We start from the raw sequence: 22,568 nt of genomic DNA, 5'->3' as shown, positions 1-22,568 counted from the left end.
TTTATGACACACGTTTAGCTGTCTACTTGGCCCACGCTCATCCGCTTTCAGCAGGAAGAGAGTTGAAGTTGCCCATTCTCCGCTGGTACTGCTCCCCTTTCCTCTTCAATGCCCCCTTCTCTGTTTCTATTTTCAATTAAGATCTCGTATTTCAGGCGCCCGACAAACGCGCAATTGTTGTTGTTAAATTATTAATTGACATTTGCCTGGCGCCACAGAAGAGCAACTCAAGTGCCAAGACTCCCACCCGCTCTCCCTTTTTGTTTACAAATTAGTTACACAGTTTTTCAATTTACTTAAATTTCGTATTGCCCGTTTTTCTGTTTGCCCCGTAGGTGAATTCAGTGCGAATGTTCAGCCAGACGTCGAAGCTATGGCCGCTGCCGCTTTAAGTGGCATGGAAATGGGATCTGTACCAGGATCTGAGGGATACGAGGATGCCGACAACGAGAAAAGCAAGGCCATGAAAAATGGTGAGCGTACCCACTTTTTTTAATTGGTCAACAACCAGCACACGTTTCTATACAGTTTATTGTGTGATAAATCAGCATAGGATGGCATATCTTATCTTAAAAATATTTTTTATTTGTTGGTTATATTAATAACTTTTGATCAGTACACCCTGCTGTATAGATCAACAGCTAGGCAATATTTTGAATTTGGCGGGTTCTGTTCAACATCCTCGATAGTATAGTGGTTAGTATCCCCGCCTGTCACGCGGGAGACCGGGGTTCAATTCCCCGTCGGGGAGATGTGTAAAGCATTTTTTTTCTGTTTATATACCTATTTTATGTTGTTTTTCATAATTACCTAAAGAAATGGTATATTTATTAATTGCCTATGCACACATTTTAAATTTTATTCTGATAGCGCAGAAGCATTTTGTTTCGTAAGCAAACCAATAGATCTTTTTAAAATAATCTAGCAATTGCAAATGTGTTTGAAACAGATCACTAAAAACTCCAACATACACGCTAACGAACTTCTAAGATTTATTTTAATTGTTATTAACTTTAAATAAAAAAAAGATACTGAAAAAAGAATGCTCTCGCATCTCCCCGACGGGGAATTGAACCCCGGTCTCCCGCGTGACAGGCGGGGATACTAACCACTATACTATCGAGGACGGTGAACGACGCTCGCCAAATGCGGCATACGATTCTCGTTAGACTTCAGCTGGGTTCCATCTGTGGAAGACCTTTCCTCCTTTGGCAGTTCGTTTGGCATTAAGTTCTGTTTGGGAATACATATATTATGGGGGGGATCGGCTGCAGTCACCCTCGAAAGGTGTTAATGGGGGGAATACTTAATGTTTTTACAAATTATGTTTGACGCGCCTGCACTCGCAATGTGGCAGAGGAGTATCTGTGTGCTTTATAGCACTGTGATTGTGTGGGTAGATTTATGCCCAGCGTGTAATTATAATTTATCGTTGTTGAAATTCCATAAAACTTTAACACCTCACCTTGGGACCGTGAAGTGCAGCAGAACGAAAGGAAGGAGCCTGAGATAGAATCGAATATGAGTTGGTGCCTGGGTAATTGCACTTCAGTTTTTTGACGAAGTGGAGATTTAGTGGTGTTAATGCAGAGCTGCCAGGGTGATCTGCTTTTCGGGTTTTCATGTGTGTATCTATCAGATTTAATTCATTGCAAAAGTGTGCAGGAACGGAACGAATTCCAAGCATTTTTCCATATGTTGCTGACAACATGAAATGTCTTTGGTTTATTTTTACACACACCCAACAACACGGGCACACAATAAAGTGTCGCCCACGTTGACACAAATTTTTGGTACAATTCGAAAATTTCCATGCTGCAGAGATACAGATACACAGACTGGTATCCATGGGATGCTGGACAGTGCTACCGACCAAAAGACTAAAGGAGGAAAACAGAAAAGACGCAGAACAATCGGGTAGCAATGCCTGACTTTGATTTAGGGTCCAGCCACACTCCAAGTGACATCTTGGACCTTTCCCGAGACCTTCGTCTTTTGTCTGATTTTTGGTGATTTCGTTGATTGGGAGCCTGTTGCGCACATCTGTTGGCCATGTTGCAGTGACCCGGGGTTCACCTCTCTGCAGCTTTGTGTATCTAATGCTCAGTTCTAACAATATTTCCAGAGATACTGTCGGATTCGTTACAGACACAGATACATTTGGCCCGCCAGTTTGTCTGGCCTTTTCCCTGGGAGTGTCGGCCCCGTTTTGTGTTTATTGTATGGATGGAATAGTGTTCCCCCGCCCTATAGCGTTTTTCACACGAAATACTCGAAAATCCAGCATGGATTTTCTATTGTCTAAAATTCAAAGTAAATATGTATGTATGGTTAGAATCAACCTTTAGACCCCGCCTTTCCACTCAAACGAAAGAGCAAACAATTTCGAGAGCACATTGCAGTGTTAATGGAACGAACAAATCTACAGGCTTTTTTTTAGCACAGGTGCTAATTGGACAATGCAGCGAATACTCGCGATCTCCTATTGTGAGAATTAGCACGGATCGTTCGAAAATTTCGCGCTAGAGATACTTTCAGAATTCAGCTTCTAATCAATTGCTATCCACAAGTCATGCCATCTGCACATTCTACTTAACTGCAAAACTGTCAATTTCTCAAGCGTAGCGGACCAGTAAATGATAAAATCTTGCTTTTTAACAGAGTTTTAAAAGTCTGTCTAAAAGAGTAATTAGATTTATAATCGCCTCAGTAATAATAAGGTTTATGATCAAAAGTTTATATCATTGCGAAATATTACCTTATCGGTTCAATCACTTTCTATATTTAAAAAAATATTGACTTAAAAGATAAAAACAAAACTAAATAAATTTTGCTTAAAGAGCCCCTTTGAAAGCAATGATAAGATAACAAATGGCATATTAAGTCCTTTTAATTCCTCTGACGAGCTAAATATAAATGGTATGCTGCTACCCATTACACTCAATTGATCGCATCCCCAGATCCAACTTTATTTCTTGGCTCCTCTCGAAAGGGGTACACGAACAGTTGCCCTCTGGCCGATTGGATCCAAGTCCCTCTGTGTCTCCTTCTCTGTCCCTCGATTCTCTTTCTCTGGTGCAACCTCTCAGCGTCTGGCTGTGCACCGCATGACTCCTACACTTGAGAAATCACACCTCGGAGGCACCACCAGCAGCAGCAGCAGCCACATCCACAATCCGGGCATTTAGGGAGCTGCAGCTGGAACTGGAGCTGGGGGCATCATCCAGAGATTTTGACTAGACAAAAGCAGAGCAGACCCCGAACCAGATCGAAATGAATTATGGCCGCGAGCGCGATAATAAACGAAAGATCACCACTGGAACTCAAGTGGAAATGCACGAAGAAAAACTTTAGTTAATGTCAAATTACGTGCGACTTATATTAAGAAAACTCTTTATATTTGGTTATAAATTACTTTTATAAAAGCCCAATTTGTCGGTATACACATAAAATATTCTTGCCATAATAATAAAATTGTATTCATGTATATACATATTTTTTGTAGTGATGGCTGAGACTTGGTTATATATTTTTTGTGTGAAATTAGAAAGATGTGGCCAAGGTGGAGGTTTAGGTTCGGGGGGCATAGATTCTGGCGGGTGTTATCGCTAGCAATAAACAAAATGAGCAAGTTATGCGCGGATCACAGAGGTCGTCCGCAGGTTCAAATGCGTTTTTAATGCCAGGAGTTACCTGAAGAAGCCCGAAGTGCTAAGCGCTTCTGATTTCCACAGGTAGAAGAATGGTAAGCCTCAGAGTCTAGGCCATAATTAGCAGCGACTACTGTGCGGCTAATGAGTCTGCAGAGCCTGGAAAACTGATATCTTGGGGATGCAATTGCGGTGATGGTGGCTGTGGGATTCTATCTTATGGATGCGCTCGGGAGAACAGGAGGCGGAGTTCTATTAGTTGGCAATGGTGTTGCTGCTAATCACACGTTTGGTCGCTTACAAATTCGACCAAAACTGTTATTTTCTTGCACATAGTGTGCATGCAAAAGGGCCCTGCAATTATGCAGGCTATTCCGATTCTCCCCATACCTCCCCACCATATGCACGTATTCCACATCTAGATATGTCAGTTATAATAAGCAGCTCAAGAAATACGAGCACGAACAACAACAACTACGGCACTGCGATGCTAACTCAAAGATCAAGATACACACGCACACACCTTTGTACGAAAAAAACTTGAAATTCAAGTGAGAGCTGGCGAAACAAGAACAAATGCAAAGGGAGAGAGCCCAGAAGACAGAGTATCTTTACCTTACGCGCGTTTTTAAACGCTAGCAACTGTGTGAGTGGCGCGATTTTAAACGCCTGCCAGCAGCGCACTCTCGCGTTTTCCGCCACGCTCTCATGTTTTTCCTTTCTCTGCGAGAGCAGCGCACTCTCTTTGCTCTCTTTTTCGGGTCTACCAGCAGCGGCGATTCCAACTGTTGCACATTCGTCGATACGTTCTCCGCGAGTCGTGACGTATCCACGGGATTGGAAAAGAAACCACATTTTCAGATACAATCCAAAGAATCGTCGATTTTGTTTACGCGTGAAATATTTTCGAGTTTCAACCAAATACCTGTGCCTAAGCAGAAATATTGTTAACTAACAATAAAACCAATAATAAATGTGCAGCAAAGGCAATCTGTAGTTAATGATTTAAATAGAAAATTGCACAAATATTTCTATGCTTAAACAAGTGCCAGTGTGAATAATGAAAATAGTGTAAACACGGGAAAAACAACCAGAAACACACAGGATATGCGTCAAATGCGGATTGAGTTTCACCTGATTTGTATTGCCACCTTTCGTATATAATTATAATCAACGTGATCACGCGCTCACACCAACTCAAAGCCAAAGCAAAAGCAAAAGCACATCGGCACAGAGCAGCAGCCCCACCAGCAGGATCAAGTTTTTGGCGAAACCCATAATTTCGCTCATCTTCCGCCTGCTCCGCATCTTCTGCTCTTCGCGGGCTCCGTGGTGTCGCCGGCTTGACCGCCGCCGCCTGCCTATAAACAAACCCAAGTCTTGAGGAGTCCAACGGCAACCTCAACCCCAACTCCAGCACCAGCTCCAGCTCCAACTTCGACTGCGACTGCGACCGCGACTCCATAACAACGCAAAGACTCGACGAGATACAACGAATCCAGTTCTCCTGGTGCTTTTGTTTTGCTCTTGTTGCTGCTGCTGCTGCCTCGCGTTTATTGTTTTGCTGCACAGCCCGGAAAAAATAAACGTGGCAACGCGGGGTTATCGAAGGGGGAACTGGCCCCAAAACACCCGGGATCCCGATACCCTCTCTATATAGAGAGGAAGGCCAACAAAAACAACAACCAAGAACCGATCGGTTGGGGCAACAACAACTAAGTTGCATTGCAGCCGCCGCCGTATAAAAATCATCAGCCTTTGGCCCACGTCGTTGTTGTTGTTGCTGTTGTTGCTGTTATTGTTGTAGCCATCAGACATGGCGCCGAAATCCAGAAAGAAGAAGGCTCATGGTAAATATTAATATAACATTTCTCTGCCTTTTTCTCTCTCGTGCACCTTGAAAACGGGGGAAAACAATTGTCCAGCATTCTATTGGGGTATATTAGTTTGTTAACTTCAATCGCTTTGTCTTGGGACTTTAGAAAAAGGGGTAATGTAGAAAATTGAATGATTACCTCTTCTTCTCAAGCTCTTAGTTCGTTAAACATTATTCCTTAGATAGATTTCCGAATTGTACTATAAATATCCAAGTGACAATCTCTTTTCTTATTCTATATACAACTGCAAAGTAGAAAACATAATTTTGATAAAGCAAACAACATTTTTTAATATTTATTATCACAACTTGTTAGTATGACAACGATAAGTATTGCGGATAGATAAAATCACAAAGCTGATAAAAGTGTGAGGGCCATTTCCTTTGTGTTAATAAAAGTATTTTTAGACATGATAATTGTATAATCATAATAATGATTGTAATATTTAAACCAGTTTTGTGTGCTGTTTTTTAACGGTGTAATACCACAATAAGTAGCTATAAAAAACATACGAAAAGGGCTTTTAGCAGACACTATTAAATAAATAGCAAACCAGATTTGTGCCTTATCATGATTTTCTGAGCTGTAAAAACTACCAACATTAAACCAGTGATCTTACCAGTTTTTCACAATAAAAGTGGTTTTTATTTAATTATTTGCTCGTAAAAGAGGAGTACTTACAATTCGATTGGGTTCCTTTACTGCCATTTAACCTGGGAATTGGCTCTTTGAGCATTTATGGTCTTACTTGCGATACTCTGGGAGATTTGCCCAAGCTTTCACCGCGGCTCAGACCTGTCGCTTATCGGCCAGTGGATCGGCGGACATGGCCATCTAAATAGCAGTGCCATTATCAGCGGCATGATCATGGTCTCATAAGTATTCAGCGCTCATATTACAAATCTGTGGGCATATCCTGTTGGTTTTCCTATGCTCTCCCCGTCCACGTTCCCGTCCCCTCCCTTGCCCCTACCGAATTCAATTGAAATTCGTTTCTAATTGCGTTTTGTTGTTTAACTCTGGTTCTATGCCAAGTGTGTCTGGGATCTCGGCGCTCCTGACCAGCCCAAGGAGATTCCGATTCCAGCGGCTTAAAATATGCGACGTTTCTCCTCCGCTCCTTTCTGGAGTTGTGCATGTTTTTCTTAATTTTTTATGACCCTGAGCAGGTAGAACCGAGCCGCTCTGAAAGATGGAAAACGAACAAATAATGCGAAGAGCAACAGGGAACTACAATCCGGGCACCCCTTGCTGAAAGAGTGGATACCCAAAAACCAAAAAAACAGAAGAAGAAAAAACCAAAAAATAAATCGAAATAAAAAGGGAGAGAAAAAGATCAGCTGTCAATTTTATGGGTGCCCCTTTCTCCAACTCCTTTTCTGGGGTGTTGTACGCACATATTTTATGTCTTTTTGTGTGCCCAACTTTGTTGTCATTTCATTTGCTTAGATTATTTTGATATGCATCTGAGCATTTGATTTGGGCCTAGACAGCCAACTGAGTTTTACGACCGCGCGTGTTGGATACACACTGATATAATCCCTTTTCATCCTCTTGGAACAACGCATTGCTTGATCTTTTAATCACTCTGATAACATTCAAGTTTAGTGTACGCTCGGATATCTTGGGTAGTTATTAGCTTCGGATTGTACCAGACATCTAAGCCATAAATGCAGGCAATTTAAAGCAATCAGTCTCACTTATGGATTTAATAAAATAATATAATATTATAAGCCATTAGTTATTACTATGCATTGCAATCAAGTGCAGTTGAAGATTTTAGTATTATTACTTTATAAGTGGCCATGAATGCTTACATATGTCTACATATTTTATTAGTAAAACTTAATAGTTTGGTAGTATAAACAATAGTTTATGCCAGCGACCACTGCTGATTTAGGTTTTGGTTGGCCTGCCAATCGTCTGTGCATCCGTCCAGGTGCAAATCTCTCAGCTTTGTATTTGATTTGCTTTGTGCAGTTGGCATTCTCGGCCTTGGTCTCTTAATAATAAATTCGCCACGGGTGGCTCCCGTCCCCTTGGTCGTTCCTGGTCCTCCTGGTCAGTCGGTTGCGGCCATGACAAATCGCACCAAATGCCAAACAACAGACAGCAGATAAAATCCCTCGAAAGCGCAGCAAATACGAAAAACACCTTTTGATGTGGGCATTGTAGCAGTCCGAAAGACAAAGAGACCGGGCACACCCACGACCGAAATCGGAAAATCTGGCAATCGAGTTGATTTCCCCGAAAAACCTTTGAAGGAAAGTCGGCGTTTGATTGAAATAGTAAGCTCCGATGGCCCCGATGGAGACCCAGTTTCGGTTCCACTTCGATCATAACAAGTGCAGAGCTGTCATGAATCTATATGGCAGGGTACTATTGCGATGGAATCGACGTACTCTAAATGTTTCGTGGAATCACCTAGCCAACAAATTGTGCTTTCTGGCTGATATGGAACGACGTACGCTGATAAGAGCGCACAAGTGTGGGTTTTGGGGGGCAGTAAATACTAATTCCCAGGTATATGACCGACAGGCGGCTGTGTTTAGGGTCTAGGTTTGGTGGTTTCCGAGTACCCGAGCTAATCTTATCAATATTGTCGTCCGCCGCCCGTTCGCGTAAACAAACAAAAATAGTTATAATAATAATAATAAGCGCAAAGCAACTCAAAAACAAAATAAATACATAGTATAGACTTCAAGTACCTAGGCGCACGATTCTCTTTACGACGAGCGTGTGGCTGTATTTCGAGTGCGTTTTCCTAGCGTTTTTAGTCGCCACTGCGCATAACCGAAAGGTCTTTTCAAAGATTTGTGATACATGCTAGGAAAAAATGCATTGCAACCATAAACTACATCGCCATGTCGAACATACATCTTTCTTATGTTTATTTGCTGCTACCAGCACTTTTCGCACATTTCCTCGGCGAAATTGCATTTATTTAAATTAAGTTTAAATGCCAACCTGTCGATTTTCCCCCGGCCGAAAAGCACACGCAAAGAAGGGGGTCATTGATTTGTTGGGCCTTCCGAGCGATGCGTTCTGACCGATCAGCAGAAAGTCACCGGCTAGACATCCGTCGCGTCTTCAGACGGAAAAAGTAAGGCGACATACTAATATGGCCATATCTCTCGGCTACGTGGATTCGTTTTAAATCAGCGATTACTCTGGCATTGACTTCACTCATGATCTTCAATTTGAATACAATATTCACAATTGAAGGCTGTCCATTGCGATGCGCTTATCAGATTAAAGATTAACGAATTATTCTCGGAATTGAAAATGGCAGGGAATGCAAATAAAACCTGATTTACTCGGCCCAGTGACAATGACTAACGTGGCTGTACTCTCTCTCTCTTTATTGAGGGATTTTTATATGAGAAGAGGGCGGCGTAAATTGTGCGATTCGTTCCGAGAAAATTGCATAAGGTAATAGCACATTGTAACTAGGGTATATGCTTTATAAATATAAATAAGCATTTCACTTAAATGTCTCAGATTGAACTGTATATTGTTATTATTTGTTATTGTTATTTACTATAGCACTTCCTTTCGAGCCGTCGTCCCGTGATCAACTACAGATTATTCCACTAACTCTTAATCAAACCACACTATTTTCGACTGAGATATGTTTGTTCAGCCACGTCTTGCCTGTTTGCTGTTCTGCTGCGGTTCTCCGAGTGCAGCGTGCGCATATCCTGTTTTCTGGATCACCCGATGCGATCTGTCGCCAGCGTGTGGAGCACACATGTGTGTGCAGCTCACAGGGCGCGTGAAAATGACGCGTCCGTCCTGGTGCTCCATCCATCCATCCATCCGAGTTATGCACTGCAGCCACTGCGCATCTGCGCGCTGCACGGGAAAGACGCGGATATGCTGAATGCTGAGTAGGCGGCAGCTGCTGCTGTTTGTCAAAACATTGGCATGGAATTCGCTGTGGGGCTGGGCAAGTGCAGTGATATGTATCTGCCAGATACACGTACTCGCACACATGCAGCTCGGGCATATGTAAATGCGGCTTCCTGCCGGCCCAAAATGAAACTACCGCCTCATCCAGAAATTCCGCTTAATTTCGTTGACGATTAATCAAAATCAAATAAATGCAAGTAACTTGGCTCTCCTTCATCTTTCAGACTTTCCAGCTCCTTTGCTAACTGCTGCTGATGGCCGTTGGCTGATGATGGATTTCGTGATAAATGAAGTGAAATTTGAGTGGACTGTGTGCCGTTCTCGGGTTGATTTTCGTTTTTGTTTTTTACCCCAACAAATGCGTTAAATGCTCGAAACGATTATCTCGGGTCCGCGAGGGGGCTCAGCTTTATGATGATTTTTGTTGTGTACGGACTCACAGTTGTGCTCAAAATTATCATCAGAGTTGGGTTTCGCTATAATTGAAGAAAATACTTTTGAGTTGGGAAAACATGGATGATAAATGGCAGGAATATACATATATACAATTTGGGCATGGATAGTAGTTCTATTAACTCATTACATCGACTATTTTTTTGAACTCTGCTGTACGCAGCACCTCCAGCTATAAATGTCACCGTAATTTTATGAGTTTGCTGTAGCTGTTTGACTTACGCGGGATTAACATCATATCAGTTCCTTCCAACCCCTCTCTTTAAAATTTATGATCTTAGCTTTGCATGGCCATTGTTCCACATTCTTCGGAGCTTAAAACTTGCTAATCCTGGAAGAATTAACAGTTCCCTGCCAAGTTTGGCAGCTTTTCGGTGCTGCTACGGGCCAGAAATGTGCTTTTTTGGTATACTCGCTTTGTTAGTGGGCATATTCTAACTTTTATTGGACCCACTCACCAAGTTTTGTTGTTGGTTGGTAAGTGTGTCGCACAGACAGCGCGGCGGCATGTTTATTAGACTGCAAACACAACGGCAACAACTTTTGTTAGCCGCACAATGAGAATCGAGAGTCGCAAGTCGAGAGTCGATGACAACGCACATTGGCACGTATTGCTCATTTGGCCATATGTGCATATCATATAAAATAATACTGCTATAGATACGTTCGAGTTTATTTTTCTATCTGAAATGCGAAATCCGAAATTTGCATATTTTCGGTGTCTGTTAGTCTGCTGGCTGCGATTTATATATATGCTTTCCTGTCTATTAAAAGCCTGCACACGTCATGCTGTCGCCGGGCAGCCTTAAAAGGCAGCGAGTGGTGGCCGGTCGCCAATGTTTGATTCATCATCAGGTGACCAAAAAAGCGTAACAATAATGGCCAGCAGTCAAACAGTCTGGCCCAAAGCAAAAAGGCGAGGAGCAACATGTTGCTGCTGCAGTAGCAATTGCTTCGCTTGTAGCAGCAACAACATGTTGCTGGCGGTTCGTTTTGGAATTGCTTTTGGATCTCTTTTTGTATGCAAAGTGGGCTGTGGCCATAAATCGAATTGACATTTTGACGCGACTTGCATAGCTTGTTGGCTGGCCCACCCACATGCTCCTAAATCTCGTATGCAAAGTCCCTGTTCGGGCGCCACTGGGTGATTCATCAACGATCCCTGCTGCACTGGACATCCGCTGTGGCTTCTTGGTATCTCTGACAGTTGTAAATCTGGCTTTTCGGAGAACAATTTCGACTGTGCACCCACTTAAGTATTAATTCTGAGTTCTGAGTCGCTGTCCGGGCGTTGGCTTGTTTCCTTGTTTCCTTGGCAATATACTCGTATAATCATTTTCTGAGAAGGAGTCGTCGCACGTTAAATGTTGCCAACAAATCGCAGACGACAAATGCGCAGACAGCTTGACTTTATTTTTGTGCCGCCAAGCTATAGCCATATATACTATATATACAATGTCTGCGTACAAGTTTATTTCTAGCCAAATAGCATTTGGTATTTCGTCTGGCAGGCGCATAAATTTCGATTTAGAAACAAAAAGAAGCGAAACATTCAAAGCGACGACGACTAATTAGCCGCTCTGTTGTTTTTATTTTAATTTTGACCCAGCCAAGGCAACGAGTCAGCGAAAAAAGAATGCTCCTCCATTTCGCTACTGTGGAGCAAATCATCTGATCATCTGATCATCTTGATTTCAGCTTGAGTGACTTTTGGCTAACGCCTCCTCCTGATTTGCATTCGAATCCAATTACAATTTCGATCTTGCGGCGATGATGATTGGCAATCATCGCCCCAATATCAATATTAATGTCGTTGATCCTCCGATTTGGCTTGCTCATTTCGATTTCTTGATAAAATCGCAATAAAAATTATCAGCTGCCGCTGCCATTGAATTATGCAAATTTAGTCTTATATATAGAAATATATATTTGTGGCTGCCCGATAAGATTTTTATGTGGACAGATGATGATTTTAATTTGCCCATACATTGATTACATTAAATTGCTAACTTTGTTTTCATTTCCTCTCATTTCAGGTAAGTGTCAAATCAGCAGGAATGTGAAAAGTCTGGAATATAGAAAATAAAATGTGGATAAGTAATATATTTAAAGAAACCTGAAAACATTTCGATTACTCACCTTTAGTAGTTTCGCGCGAGTCGCTGGCGATTCCTGCGCGTTTTTAAACGCCTTCGCCTGGGTGGTCCACAGCTGTTGCAATTTTTCACATTTGTATATGCACATGTGCTTTTTTACGAATGTTTTTTAATAATTTGCGCCTGCAATTAAAAATCATTAAGCCAAATCAGCGCGGTCCGCCCGCGGGCACTCTAATTAAAGCTGATTGTGTTGATTCGGCTGCCGTATGCAGAGGAAAATGTCGGATAAAAATATACGAAAATTATGCACTATCGCAGATGTATGAATGCTGCAATTGTTTTTAATTGCCCGAGTGAAGGAGAGGGCAGATTGGGGATAGTCCATATGCCAAATTGTGTCAGCCACAAATCTGACCATTGGCGACCATGAGCGACCATCTGCTCATTGGAAGTGATGTTTGTTCGGCGATTATTGTGCTTTCCAGTTAGCGTTTCATTCACAATTTCCACGCGACTCCGAGAAGACAAATACCAAATAGAAACACACCAAAAACTCAATATAAATAGGCAACACAGGCATTAATTATGGCCGTTTATAAGGAAAAATCGTTTAAAAGTTGTCATGCCCAAGCGTGGAGTGTGCAAACAACAACGGCAACAACCACAGAGGCTTGGCAACCACCGCCATAAACCCGTTTACCTTCGCCATCATTCTTTTTATTTATTTGGTTTTTTTTTTAGTTTTTGTTAGGAAAACAAACGATTTTGTTTTGACTTCAACTTTGGGTTAAAGTCTTTTCGCTCCCTCGCCGCACAGCCTCTCCCTTTCCACCGATGATTAATTTATTTCTTTAGCTTTGTATCCCATTTCTGGGTTTGTTCAGAACTCTGGATATACATAATTCCCACAAGGATTTTGGGGAACCTCAATTTCTGGCCATGATGCTCACACCTGGGGCATAAATTCCTATTTCTAACGAAACTGATTTGAATGATAGTAATTTGATTTCTCGGAATTAACGTGAGCTTAAAGCTTGAATCACATTCCGCATGACAAATCCGCAAAAACTAGTTGGGGTTTTGTTGGCTAAACTTATTAGCTTGATAAATACCTAACAGTTTTTTGCAGTCACACAACTTTTTGGATGACTCTTGACTCTTTCAATTAACGCTTTAAACAACCCCCAGCTTTATTTATGTACGAGTATACCATTTCTTTCGCTAACAATAAAACCCTAATTAAGCTCATAAACTTTCATCGTTCACTATGTATTTCAAACGCTATTGCAAACGATTGTATCTTAATATCCATACAAAACGGCTATGTGGGCCCGGGCCATTGGCAATCTATAAGTCATTGTTCATTGGAGGGCGTATGCAAAGCGAAATGGGAAGAAAACAATTAATTGCTATTGATTTACGGGGCGTATGCTTGATTTATTTAGCAATCGCTTGACCAAAAGCCAGGCGGGCAATCATTTTCCTTCATTTTTTTCTCTTTGTGTACTCGAATATTTTATTTATTGCCCACATGCGCGCCACAATAGAAGCTAACAGCTAACCCCAAGCCAATAGATAATGATGACTTCATTGCCAATGTTGCAACATCATCAGCCATAATCATTCCAGTAGCCATTGAAGGAAGCTAACCCGCAGGCGAAAATTTTCAATCCATGTGGGCTACTGTTGGTTATTGATTTCGCGGTTGGTAAATAGCCGGTAATAACGCAGATGCTGTGGAGATATAAGTAATTACTAATGGTCGAGCAGCCAGTTAGGGCAATCTGATAAATTCGAGATACTGCTGAGCTAATTCCGCTGTTACAACTAGTTTGTAAATGCATAGTACTTCAGCCCATTGGCATTTGTTTTCTTAACTGTTTCGCTGTCGTTGTTATCTTCTCTCGAAACGCGGCTAATTTATGCAGCACTCTATGCTTTGCATTTCAAGCAGTTTCCTCGCTCGATCACATGTCCACCAAACTGGTATATAATCGCACATTTGTACATACATATGGTATATAAGATATGCTACATAGACCCGGATGTCTTGAGCTGTGTGCCCTCCCTCTGTCTTTCTCTGTCTAATGCCAATTCAATTTGAGGCTAATGTAGATTGAGATACGATTTATGCAGATTATGCAAAGGGCGTTCGAAGCCGATCTATTCAGCAACTCGGAATGGAGTGTAGGTGTCTTCTGTAGTCGGTGGGACTTCCCTCTCCACAGAAGCTGGGGCAGCACCACAGCACCACAGCATCCACAGCATCCGGCTGCCCACGCATCAAAATGTGAAAGAAAAAGCCTCAAAACTAGACAGACATTTGTTTAGCATTTTGTTGTGCCAACTGTCCCATTTGCTCGATTCAAATCGCACTCCTCCCTTTTGGATTCCCTCCAGAGCCCACGCGGCTTTTATCGCCTAGAAGTCGCGTCGCCTGGGCGTTTGTGATTTAATTAAAAATATGCGACACTTAATTAAAACGCATGCGACGTAGAGACACTTGCAAATATTTCGCGGCACTGCAGCGCGTTTTATTAAGAATTTTGACAGCCTTTTGATTAAGAGCCCAGCCGCCTGAGGCACTTGGCAGGTTCGCTCTAACGCCCACGATCTTTTGGGATCTGTGCAAACTCGGCATGGGAAATAACTGGTTGCTTGGCTGATTTATCGGAAGGCAAAAGCCAAAGCCAAAGCCCAAGCCAGTTGGCCATTCATGCCGCTTACAGCTTACAGCTTACAGCTTACAGCTGCTGGCTAACAGCAAAAACATGTTTGTATTGCCTGTGACACGTTTTGAAAGTCAATTAAACGCTTGTAAAATGCATTTATGCAAAGCAAAACGCACAATGGCGACTTTGTAGTCGCTCGATGTTGAGCTACAGTGACGCAACAGTGCGTTAACAGGGGTGTCGGATGCTACCGAGAGTTCACTGTACCAGCGACCCACAGAGAACCAGTTCTCAGAAGCTAATTACACAGATCACTCTTATCTTGCTGGATATCTAGCTGGGAATGTCGTTTAATGTCTAATCTAATGCCAATTCATTCAGTACGTCGCAAGGGAAAGTTCCGTGCGCCATTTACTCAAACGAAAACAGACTTAAATACGCAAATGCCTTGATAAAATTTGGCAACCTCACAAACAATTGCGGCAACTAAATTTAAATTGCCCCCAAAAGAATTATAGCCAAGTAAACCAAAGCAAAGCAGACCGATTCGTATCGCGAGGCAAACAAACAAGCATCAGTTGGTTGGATAAAAAGATAGAAAGCCAAGCCAACGACGTCAGCAAGTCACAAGTAGAAGTCTCAGAGGACCGGGCGAATAAATCTGCCAATATAAATAAATCCACCGTTTGGCAGGAGACTGTGGATCAGATAGGAAAATCAAATGCCAGCCAGCCAATTCATTAGCAACGACAGAAATTATGGAAAATGCCGCCCACTTTTCTCGAAATTTGTATAATAAATACCGGGGAATACAACATGCCGCGCTGCCTACGTTGAACAATAAAACTTAACATTATTATATAAAAATGTGTAGCGCAGCAACAACCAGCCATGGAAATGAAAACAGACGCCCACAGTCCGCAGGCCACCCAAACAAAAAAAAAAAAAAATAAAAAATTAACGGAGGAAAACGTGCAGAAAAGCACAAATGAATGCCACAAGTGGAATTTGGTATTTAACAGGTGACTGGAAAATGCCCAGTCAATTAAAAAAAAACAAGAAACATGAAAATGCATTCTATTTTGTGCCCCACCACTCGAAATATTATAAATAAAAAACTTAAGATGAAAATGAAAGTTAGGAAGAGTATTATGCTGTCGTTGTTCAATCCCCGCGAGGTTCGTGTCCCGGCTAAGCACCTCTTCAGACGTCACAGGCTCTTTCTGTTTGTTGGTATTGCAGTTACTGCTGCTTTTGTTTGGACTAGAATTAGGGAGCTGATGATGCATGAGCCATTCTATTCCATCCCATTGATGAGCTCACTCCAGCTCCAGCGCCAGGTGTGCGTTGCTCTGCTGTGAGTACTACGAGTAGTAGATAGACTTGTGTATATTTCTCGATCACATGACTGCGGGTACTTCTTGTTTTTATTCGCACACTTGAACATCTTGGGAAAACATTTGTGTAACAGGACGTTCAGTAAGGTTTATATGATCACACTTCGAATTTTCTAATTCCTAATTTTAGCATTGCCTTCTCGCTAATTGCGCTATGTAAAAACTTGCTTCAGTACTGAACGTCGAACTAATTGAATTAGATTAGCCTTATCTACAACTAGCCCACTTCGATAACGACTATAATTTACCTTAACTGACCTTATTTGATAAGTTAGTTCTTTACCTTTTTAAAAGTGTTTAATGCTTGCAGATTAATACAAAGGCCATTTAAAAATAATTGTGGCAATCAAAGCCTCTTTAATTTTATTTTATTTATTGTGACTCCTATTTATTGTGACTTTTGTGACTTTATTTTATTGTGACTCCTTTTCCGAACGTAATGCCCAATTCGGAGAGCAGATTAACATTGACCCGTAATTACTTTATATGGCTCGCAATTTTAATTAGACTCTCGACTTTGGACTGCTGCTTTCTAGCCAGAAACAGTGGGTAGCAAAAGTAATGGTACAATCAAATACCAAATAGAGAACAATCAGCGGTGACTGTGTTCAAAGGTCTGTCAATTGAGATGGGTTTATAGTTTTGCAACGCACTGTCGGTGGCATATGGGGAATATTTTATGGCATGATTCAGCTAACGATTTCCGCTGCCAACGCTCCTCCGACATGGGTGCAGTTTTAGTTTTCCCGGTGCTGGTTTCCCACCCTCCCAGGCCTCTAGCATCATCATAGTCCCAGAGTCACCATGATGATCCGATCTCCAATCTCCGAGAGCCGTGAGTTGCGGGCTGTGGGCTGTGGGCGTGGGCCGCCTGCCGCCTCCCTGTCGAGATCGTGCCGCAAACATCGCATCAAATGGCTGGCCGGGCTAAAAATATGTATTCGATGGGCTTGCTCCACCCACAAGGGCCAAGTGGAAAGCTATAGCCTTCAGCTTGAGCTCCCATCCCTTCCTCTTCGGTTTCGGTTTTATGCAAGCCAAGAACACAAGCTAACTAGTTAGCTAAACTGTAAACTGTTTTATTTATAATATTTTTGTATCGTATTTACTTTGCTTTTCATAATTGTATACTTAACTTACAGACTGTTTTTGGTTTAATTCCACTCTTAAAATATGAAAAGAAATATCTGCAGAGACATGTTTGGAATAATGTCAATTATGATTGGAATCAGTTGTGATTTTTTTGCCTGCCAACCGTTTATTATTGGAAATATTATTTTACGAGGCTGCATCTTTGTGCGTTTGAATGCCGGCCATATAGGGCCTCTGTTCCCGTGACTTCCCTTTCGTGTTTGAAGAGTTTCACATAAAAATGGTTGTTTATTGCAACCAGCTAGCAAACAAACTCGCGCACAAGGCCAACCTGGAGATTGCTTTGTTCTGGGCCTGCCGGCCAGATTCAGTTTGGTTTCTTCTGATCTGTTTTTTTTTTCTTTTTTTTGGTTTTCTTCACTTTTTGGGTTTTTTTCCGAGTGGCAAGCGCGTGCACTTGGCGCCAACTTGGAGCCGCCACATCGCCTTGCCCCCCGGGCCAAAACTGAAGCTGAACAGCTAACCGAAAGAGGCAACAATTTGGTTTCGAAGCGCGACGTCTTCTTCCTCCAAACCCCTTTCATTCCCCTTTCTACACGGCGGATGCCACTTGGTTGTCCGCGGTTCGTTTCATAATTTGGTTGGTCGTTTTCTTTTTTGTTTTTTGTTGGTCGGTCTGGTCTGGTAAGAAATTCATAATTTGTCTGCACCGCAAAAGGCTACCGTGCTACGTGGTCATCGTTCTCAGTTCTCAGTTCTCTGTGATTTGTTTTCTTTGCTTTGCTGAAAGAGATGAGAAGCAACAGGTATTTGCGGATAAAAGTTGGCAGCAAATAAAACTTGGCTAGCTGAAACACAGCTAGTTTTCAATGAAACCCAAAACAATTGGGTGGGTATGTATCTGCATTTGCACGTTTTACATGCCAAACGGCACCAGATACAATTGGCGCGATAAAAACCGCGAGGGAAACGCGTGGCGACAGCGGCCAAACAGCAGCTGTCGCTGGCTATTAAATTGTAATTAAATTATTATCTCGCCGTGGCAAGGGGCGTGCCCAAATGCAGACAACATCCGCCAATTTGTGGATTTGTTAGCGTCTTGCTCCTTAGTATTTGTATTTGTATCTGCAACTGAAACTGCGCACTGTGAATGGTATGCATGTGTCACTTGCATTTTTTGCTGCAGCCTTGGCAACACGCGACCTGCTCGGATATGGCTCTGCCGACAAAAAAAAACTACGCTAGGAATTCGGATCGTTAATCAACGGAATTGTATCTTTCAGAGCATTTTTAGGCATTACCATTAATAGCTCTTAACTGCGATCTGCGATCTCGTTTTTCGTGTGAATGTTGTGGCTTTGATGGATGGCCGGGGTCTTGTAACGAGCTCGTTTGAGCGTAAATAAGCGAATGGAATCCGAGAGTTTTGTTTTTCCAGAACTGCGAACGCCAATAAACAATAATGAGAATCGGCAAACAATCCCCACCAACAGCTAGTCAGCAAAAGTGCGGAGCGATCTACTAGATATGCGATATATATGCGAATGCATCCAGCAGATCCAGCATGACACACATCCGTTTCGGGCTTTACGACTTATAAATGATCAATAAAAATGTCTAAAAATATGCTAAATACCTTTCGCACAGTCTGGGAGTAAACAAATCACCTTGTGCCAGCCACGAACCGTAAAAAATATGGCGCATTCGCTTTGGCATTAAAGGCGTTTTTATGAATGAACTCACTGCAAGCGGCTGAATGCAATTAAATGCGAAACTGTATTGAGCAGGTCGGGCACTCCAACCATCCGACGATCCATGGGAAAGCCACCCACTCGACCGTAACTCATTCATCTAACGGCTGTCTACCCCTCATCTCCGCCGAGGAAAAACGCACTTAATGCCTTTCCCGATGGCTGTCGCAGGCGGCAAATGGCCGTAAAAATAGCGCCCAATGGCCACAACGCCCACTCCATAACGGCTGAGCTCCAGCTCCAACTGGTGCTGTCTGCTCCGCGCTCCTCGTGTGCTAATGGCTTGGTCAAGTGGCTGTGGAGAAGGCAGCTAGCGAGCAGAAACAGCAACAAGCTTGTAATTAGTTGCAGATTTGCCAGCGACCTGAATCAATTGCCCGAGTTACCGTTAGCTACTTGCAACTTGCAACTTGCAGCTTGCTACTTGCTACTTGCTACTGGCAGCCACGGCCCACTCTTCATGCTCAAACGCATTTTAATGCTACAGTTGCGGTTTTGCTTTTTGCCGGTGCTTATAGTCGCCGAGCCAGGATAGCCAAGTCATTAGATTGATTTTGGGGAGTACTTTGTACTCCATTATGTTGTATTACAGGGCTTGGTGCTCTAAAAGCCAGAGTAAGGGAGCTTAGCACGTAAATAAAAAGTACTCAAGCCGTTGTAATAAAACGTTAATAAACCTGTTTAAGACTTCTTCTTTTCCTTATCTGCAGTTATCACATTTATGATCAGGATTAAGGAGATTATAATTAATGTTAAAAAGTAGCACTACATTGTTAGCAGTTCACTTATATACCTAATCCCAATGAACGATTGTGGCTGATTGGTTTAAAGGCGGGAATAAGAACAGCCCGCTCGTCAAATTTAAGTGTACTATTGCTACAGACTTATAATTAGTATGACCGGATTTCAATAGGACACGTCGTAGGGATCAGCTTAGGAGTTACGGTCAATCCCCTTTTGAAGCAGAAAAAAGTGCGCAGGAGTCGTAAAATTAGGGATGTTGATAAGTTAATTTGATTCTTACCAGACTCTTCATTTGTAGATCATCAATGAAAGCTATATTAATTATTATGTGCCATTACAGCCCGCATCGTGACCTGCTACTGCGAGGGCAGCTGTCCAGACAACGTGAGCAATGGAACCTGCGAGACAAGACCCGGTGGCAGTTGCTTCAGCGCCGTTCAGCAGACTTACGATGAGGCGACTGGGATGTACGAGGAGGAGCGGACCTATGGATGCATGCCTCCGGAAGACAACGGTGGCTTTTTGATGGTGAGTTCCCCGCTGAAATCAATTAGTAAATCATTAGCTAATCAAAATATCATTGTTACAGTGCAAAGTAGGCGCTGGACCTCACCTGCATGGCAAGAACATTGACTGCTGCGACAAAGAGGACTTCTGCAACCGCGACCTGTACCCCCCCTACACACCCAGGCTGACCACACCAGCGCCGGATTTGCCCGTGAGCACCGAGTCCCTGCACACGGTAGCCGTCTACGCCTCTATCATCATCTCCATGTCCGTGTTTATGCTGATCCTGGCCAGCTTATGCCTCACCTACAAGCGGCGCGAGAAGCTGCGCAAGCAACCACGTCTCATCAACTCCATGTGCAACTCGCAGCTGTCACCATTGTCTCAACTGGTCGAGCAGAGTTCGGGCTCCGGATCGGGATTGCCACTGCTGGTGCAGAGAACCATTGCCAAGCAGATTCAGATGGTGCGACTGGTGGGCAAGGGACGATATGGCGAGGTCTGGCTAGCCAAGTGGCGCGATGAGCGGGTAGCCGTCAAGACCTTTATTACGACCGAAGAGGCTTCTTGGTTCCGCGAGACTGAAATCTATCAGACAGTGCTGATGCGACACGCCAACATCCTGGGCTTCATTGCCGCCGACATTAAGGGTAATGGTAGCTGGACGCAGATGTTGCTGATCACCGACTACCACGAGATGGGTAGCCTGCATGATTACCTTTCAATTTCGGTGATCAATCCCCAGAAGCTGCAGCTGCTAGCGTTCTCGCTGGCCTCCGGATTAGCCCACCTGCACGACGAGATTTTCGGAACCCCTGGCAAACCGGCTATCGCTCATCGCGATATCAAGAGCAAGAATATACTGGTCAAGCGGAATGGGCAGTGCGCTATTGCTGACTTTGGGCTGGCGGTGAAGTACAACTCGGAACTGGATGTCATCCACATTGCCCAGAATCCGCGTGTCGGCACACGGCGCTACATGGCTCCAGAAGTATTGAGTCAGCAGCTGGATCCCAAGCAGTTTGAGGAATTCAAGCGGGCGGATATGTATTCAGTGGGTCTCGTTCTGTGGGAGATCGCCCGCCGCTGCTACACACCCATATCGGGAACCAAGACAACTACCTGCGAGGACTACGCCCTGCCCTACCACGATGTGGTGCCCTCGGATCCAACGTTCGAGGACATGCATGCTGTTGTGTGCGTAAAGGGCTTCCGGCCGCCGATACCACTGCGCTGGCAGGAGGATGATGTACTCGCCACCGTATCCAAGATCATGCAGGAGTGCTGGCACCCGAATCCCACCGTCCGGCTGACTGCCCTGCGCGTGAAGAAGACGCTAGGGCGTCTGGAAACAGACTGCCTAATCGATGTGCCCATTAAGATTGTCTAAGCAGCTGTTTGTAGACTCGTTTTAGGTTTGACCTAAGTTGCATTTAGTTTTCTGTTTTCGTTCAACTCCTGTTGGATGCGTAGTTCCGACCTTTTGTCCGGAATTTCCTAGTTAGGTTCTAATCATAAGTTGCCTGTACTTGGGCGGAGCAAAGCAGAGGATCCTTCAGAGGTGCCTATTCTACGGTTACTTTAATCGTCGCACTGATTGTAAGCTAGACGCTAGATTTAAGTTGACAGGAGCTAGTTACTAAGGCCCCTTGCAAAATCTTTGGTTAGAAAAATGCTTTAACTATTTGAGAAATATAGGGAGTATGTATTTGGCCTATATATTTGGCCACCTATTCATGATGTACATAAGTATGAGAACAAAAATCAATTGAAAGAATCGAAATTTATATGTAACATACTTTAATTTTTGTGCCAGCTTTTGTACGCTTTAACTAAACGAGTTAAGAAGCCTATTTTCTGACCACCGAGGCTTTAGCCTCAACATAGAACATATTTTCGTGTGTTTTGTTTGTATCTAGTGTTTAAGAGAATACTTTGCAGACTTTGTGCAAGTAAATGCTGCCTTTTGTAAAATCCACGGAATTAGTTGCCTTAAGACAGAGTGTAAAGACAGGAGCCAACAGACAGAAGCCCGACTCCCTTCCTCCCCTTTAAGTAGCACCTTATATATATAAATATATATATACAGAGATATATAGAACTGGCAGTTTGGTATCTCGAGAAGTGCACTTGTGTCGGTTTTTGTTTTGTGTAAATAGCAAAGATGTTTATAGGCCGCTAACCATACAGATATATAGTATATATATTATATATTATCGTTATAAGCGATTCTGTAAATACTATATATGTATCTTTAACTGTAACCGTTTAACTTATATCTTATCGTTCTTATCATGTAACCTTGTTTAAGCTAGAGTTAGACGACTAGCCTGTAAGAGCAAAAAGTAAACTATATGAACTAGATGGATATGTTTCTTTCAGTTTTTTTTTCTGTTTCATTATTACTGCTCGCA

The 22,568-nt window shown here is 42.9% G+C and overlaps 1 protein-coding gene and 2 non-coding genes across 4 annotated transcripts; 2 read left to right on the top strand and 1 right to left on the bottom strand.

The window, feature by feature from the left end:
- Window positions 1–335: 335 nt before the first annotated feature.
- Window positions 336–22,516, top strand: LOC6540645 (bone morphogenetic protein receptor type-1B). Of its 2 annotated transcripts, none has more exons than XM_026978692.1 (3): window positions 336–473; window positions 19,988–20,175; window positions 20,237–22,516. In XM_026978692.1, exons 1-3 carry the CDS (start codon window positions 374–376, stop codon window positions 21,542–21,544), a joined length of 1,596 nt encoding a protein of 531 aa, XP_026834493.1. In that variant the 5' UTR covers window positions 336–373; the 3' UTR covers window positions 21,545–22,516. The 2 variants fall into 2 exon arrangements, with proteins under 2 accessions (XP_026834493.1, XP_015015103.1); XM_015159617.2 differs by lacking the exon at window positions 336–473 and adding an exon at window positions 4,416–5,500.
- Window positions 680–751, top strand: Trnad-guc. Its single transcript has one exon. It is a non-coding gene; the product is annotated as a tRNA-Asp (tRNA).
- Window positions 1,055–1,126, bottom strand: Trnad-guc. Its single transcript has one exon. It is a non-coding gene; the product is annotated as a tRNA-Asp (tRNA).
- Window positions 22,517–22,568: the final 52 nt, after the last annotated feature.

This window comes from Drosophila erecta, unplaced genomic scaffold (genome assembly GCF_003286155.1).
Source record: "Drosophila erecta strain 14021-0224.00,06,07 unplaced genomic scaffold, DereRS2 tig00000055-arrow-pilon, whole genome shotgun sequence".
NCBI lineage: Eukaryota > Metazoa > Arthropoda > Insecta > Diptera > Drosophilidae > Drosophila > Drosophila erecta.
This window is presented reverse-complemented; position numbering and strand designations above follow the sequence as displayed.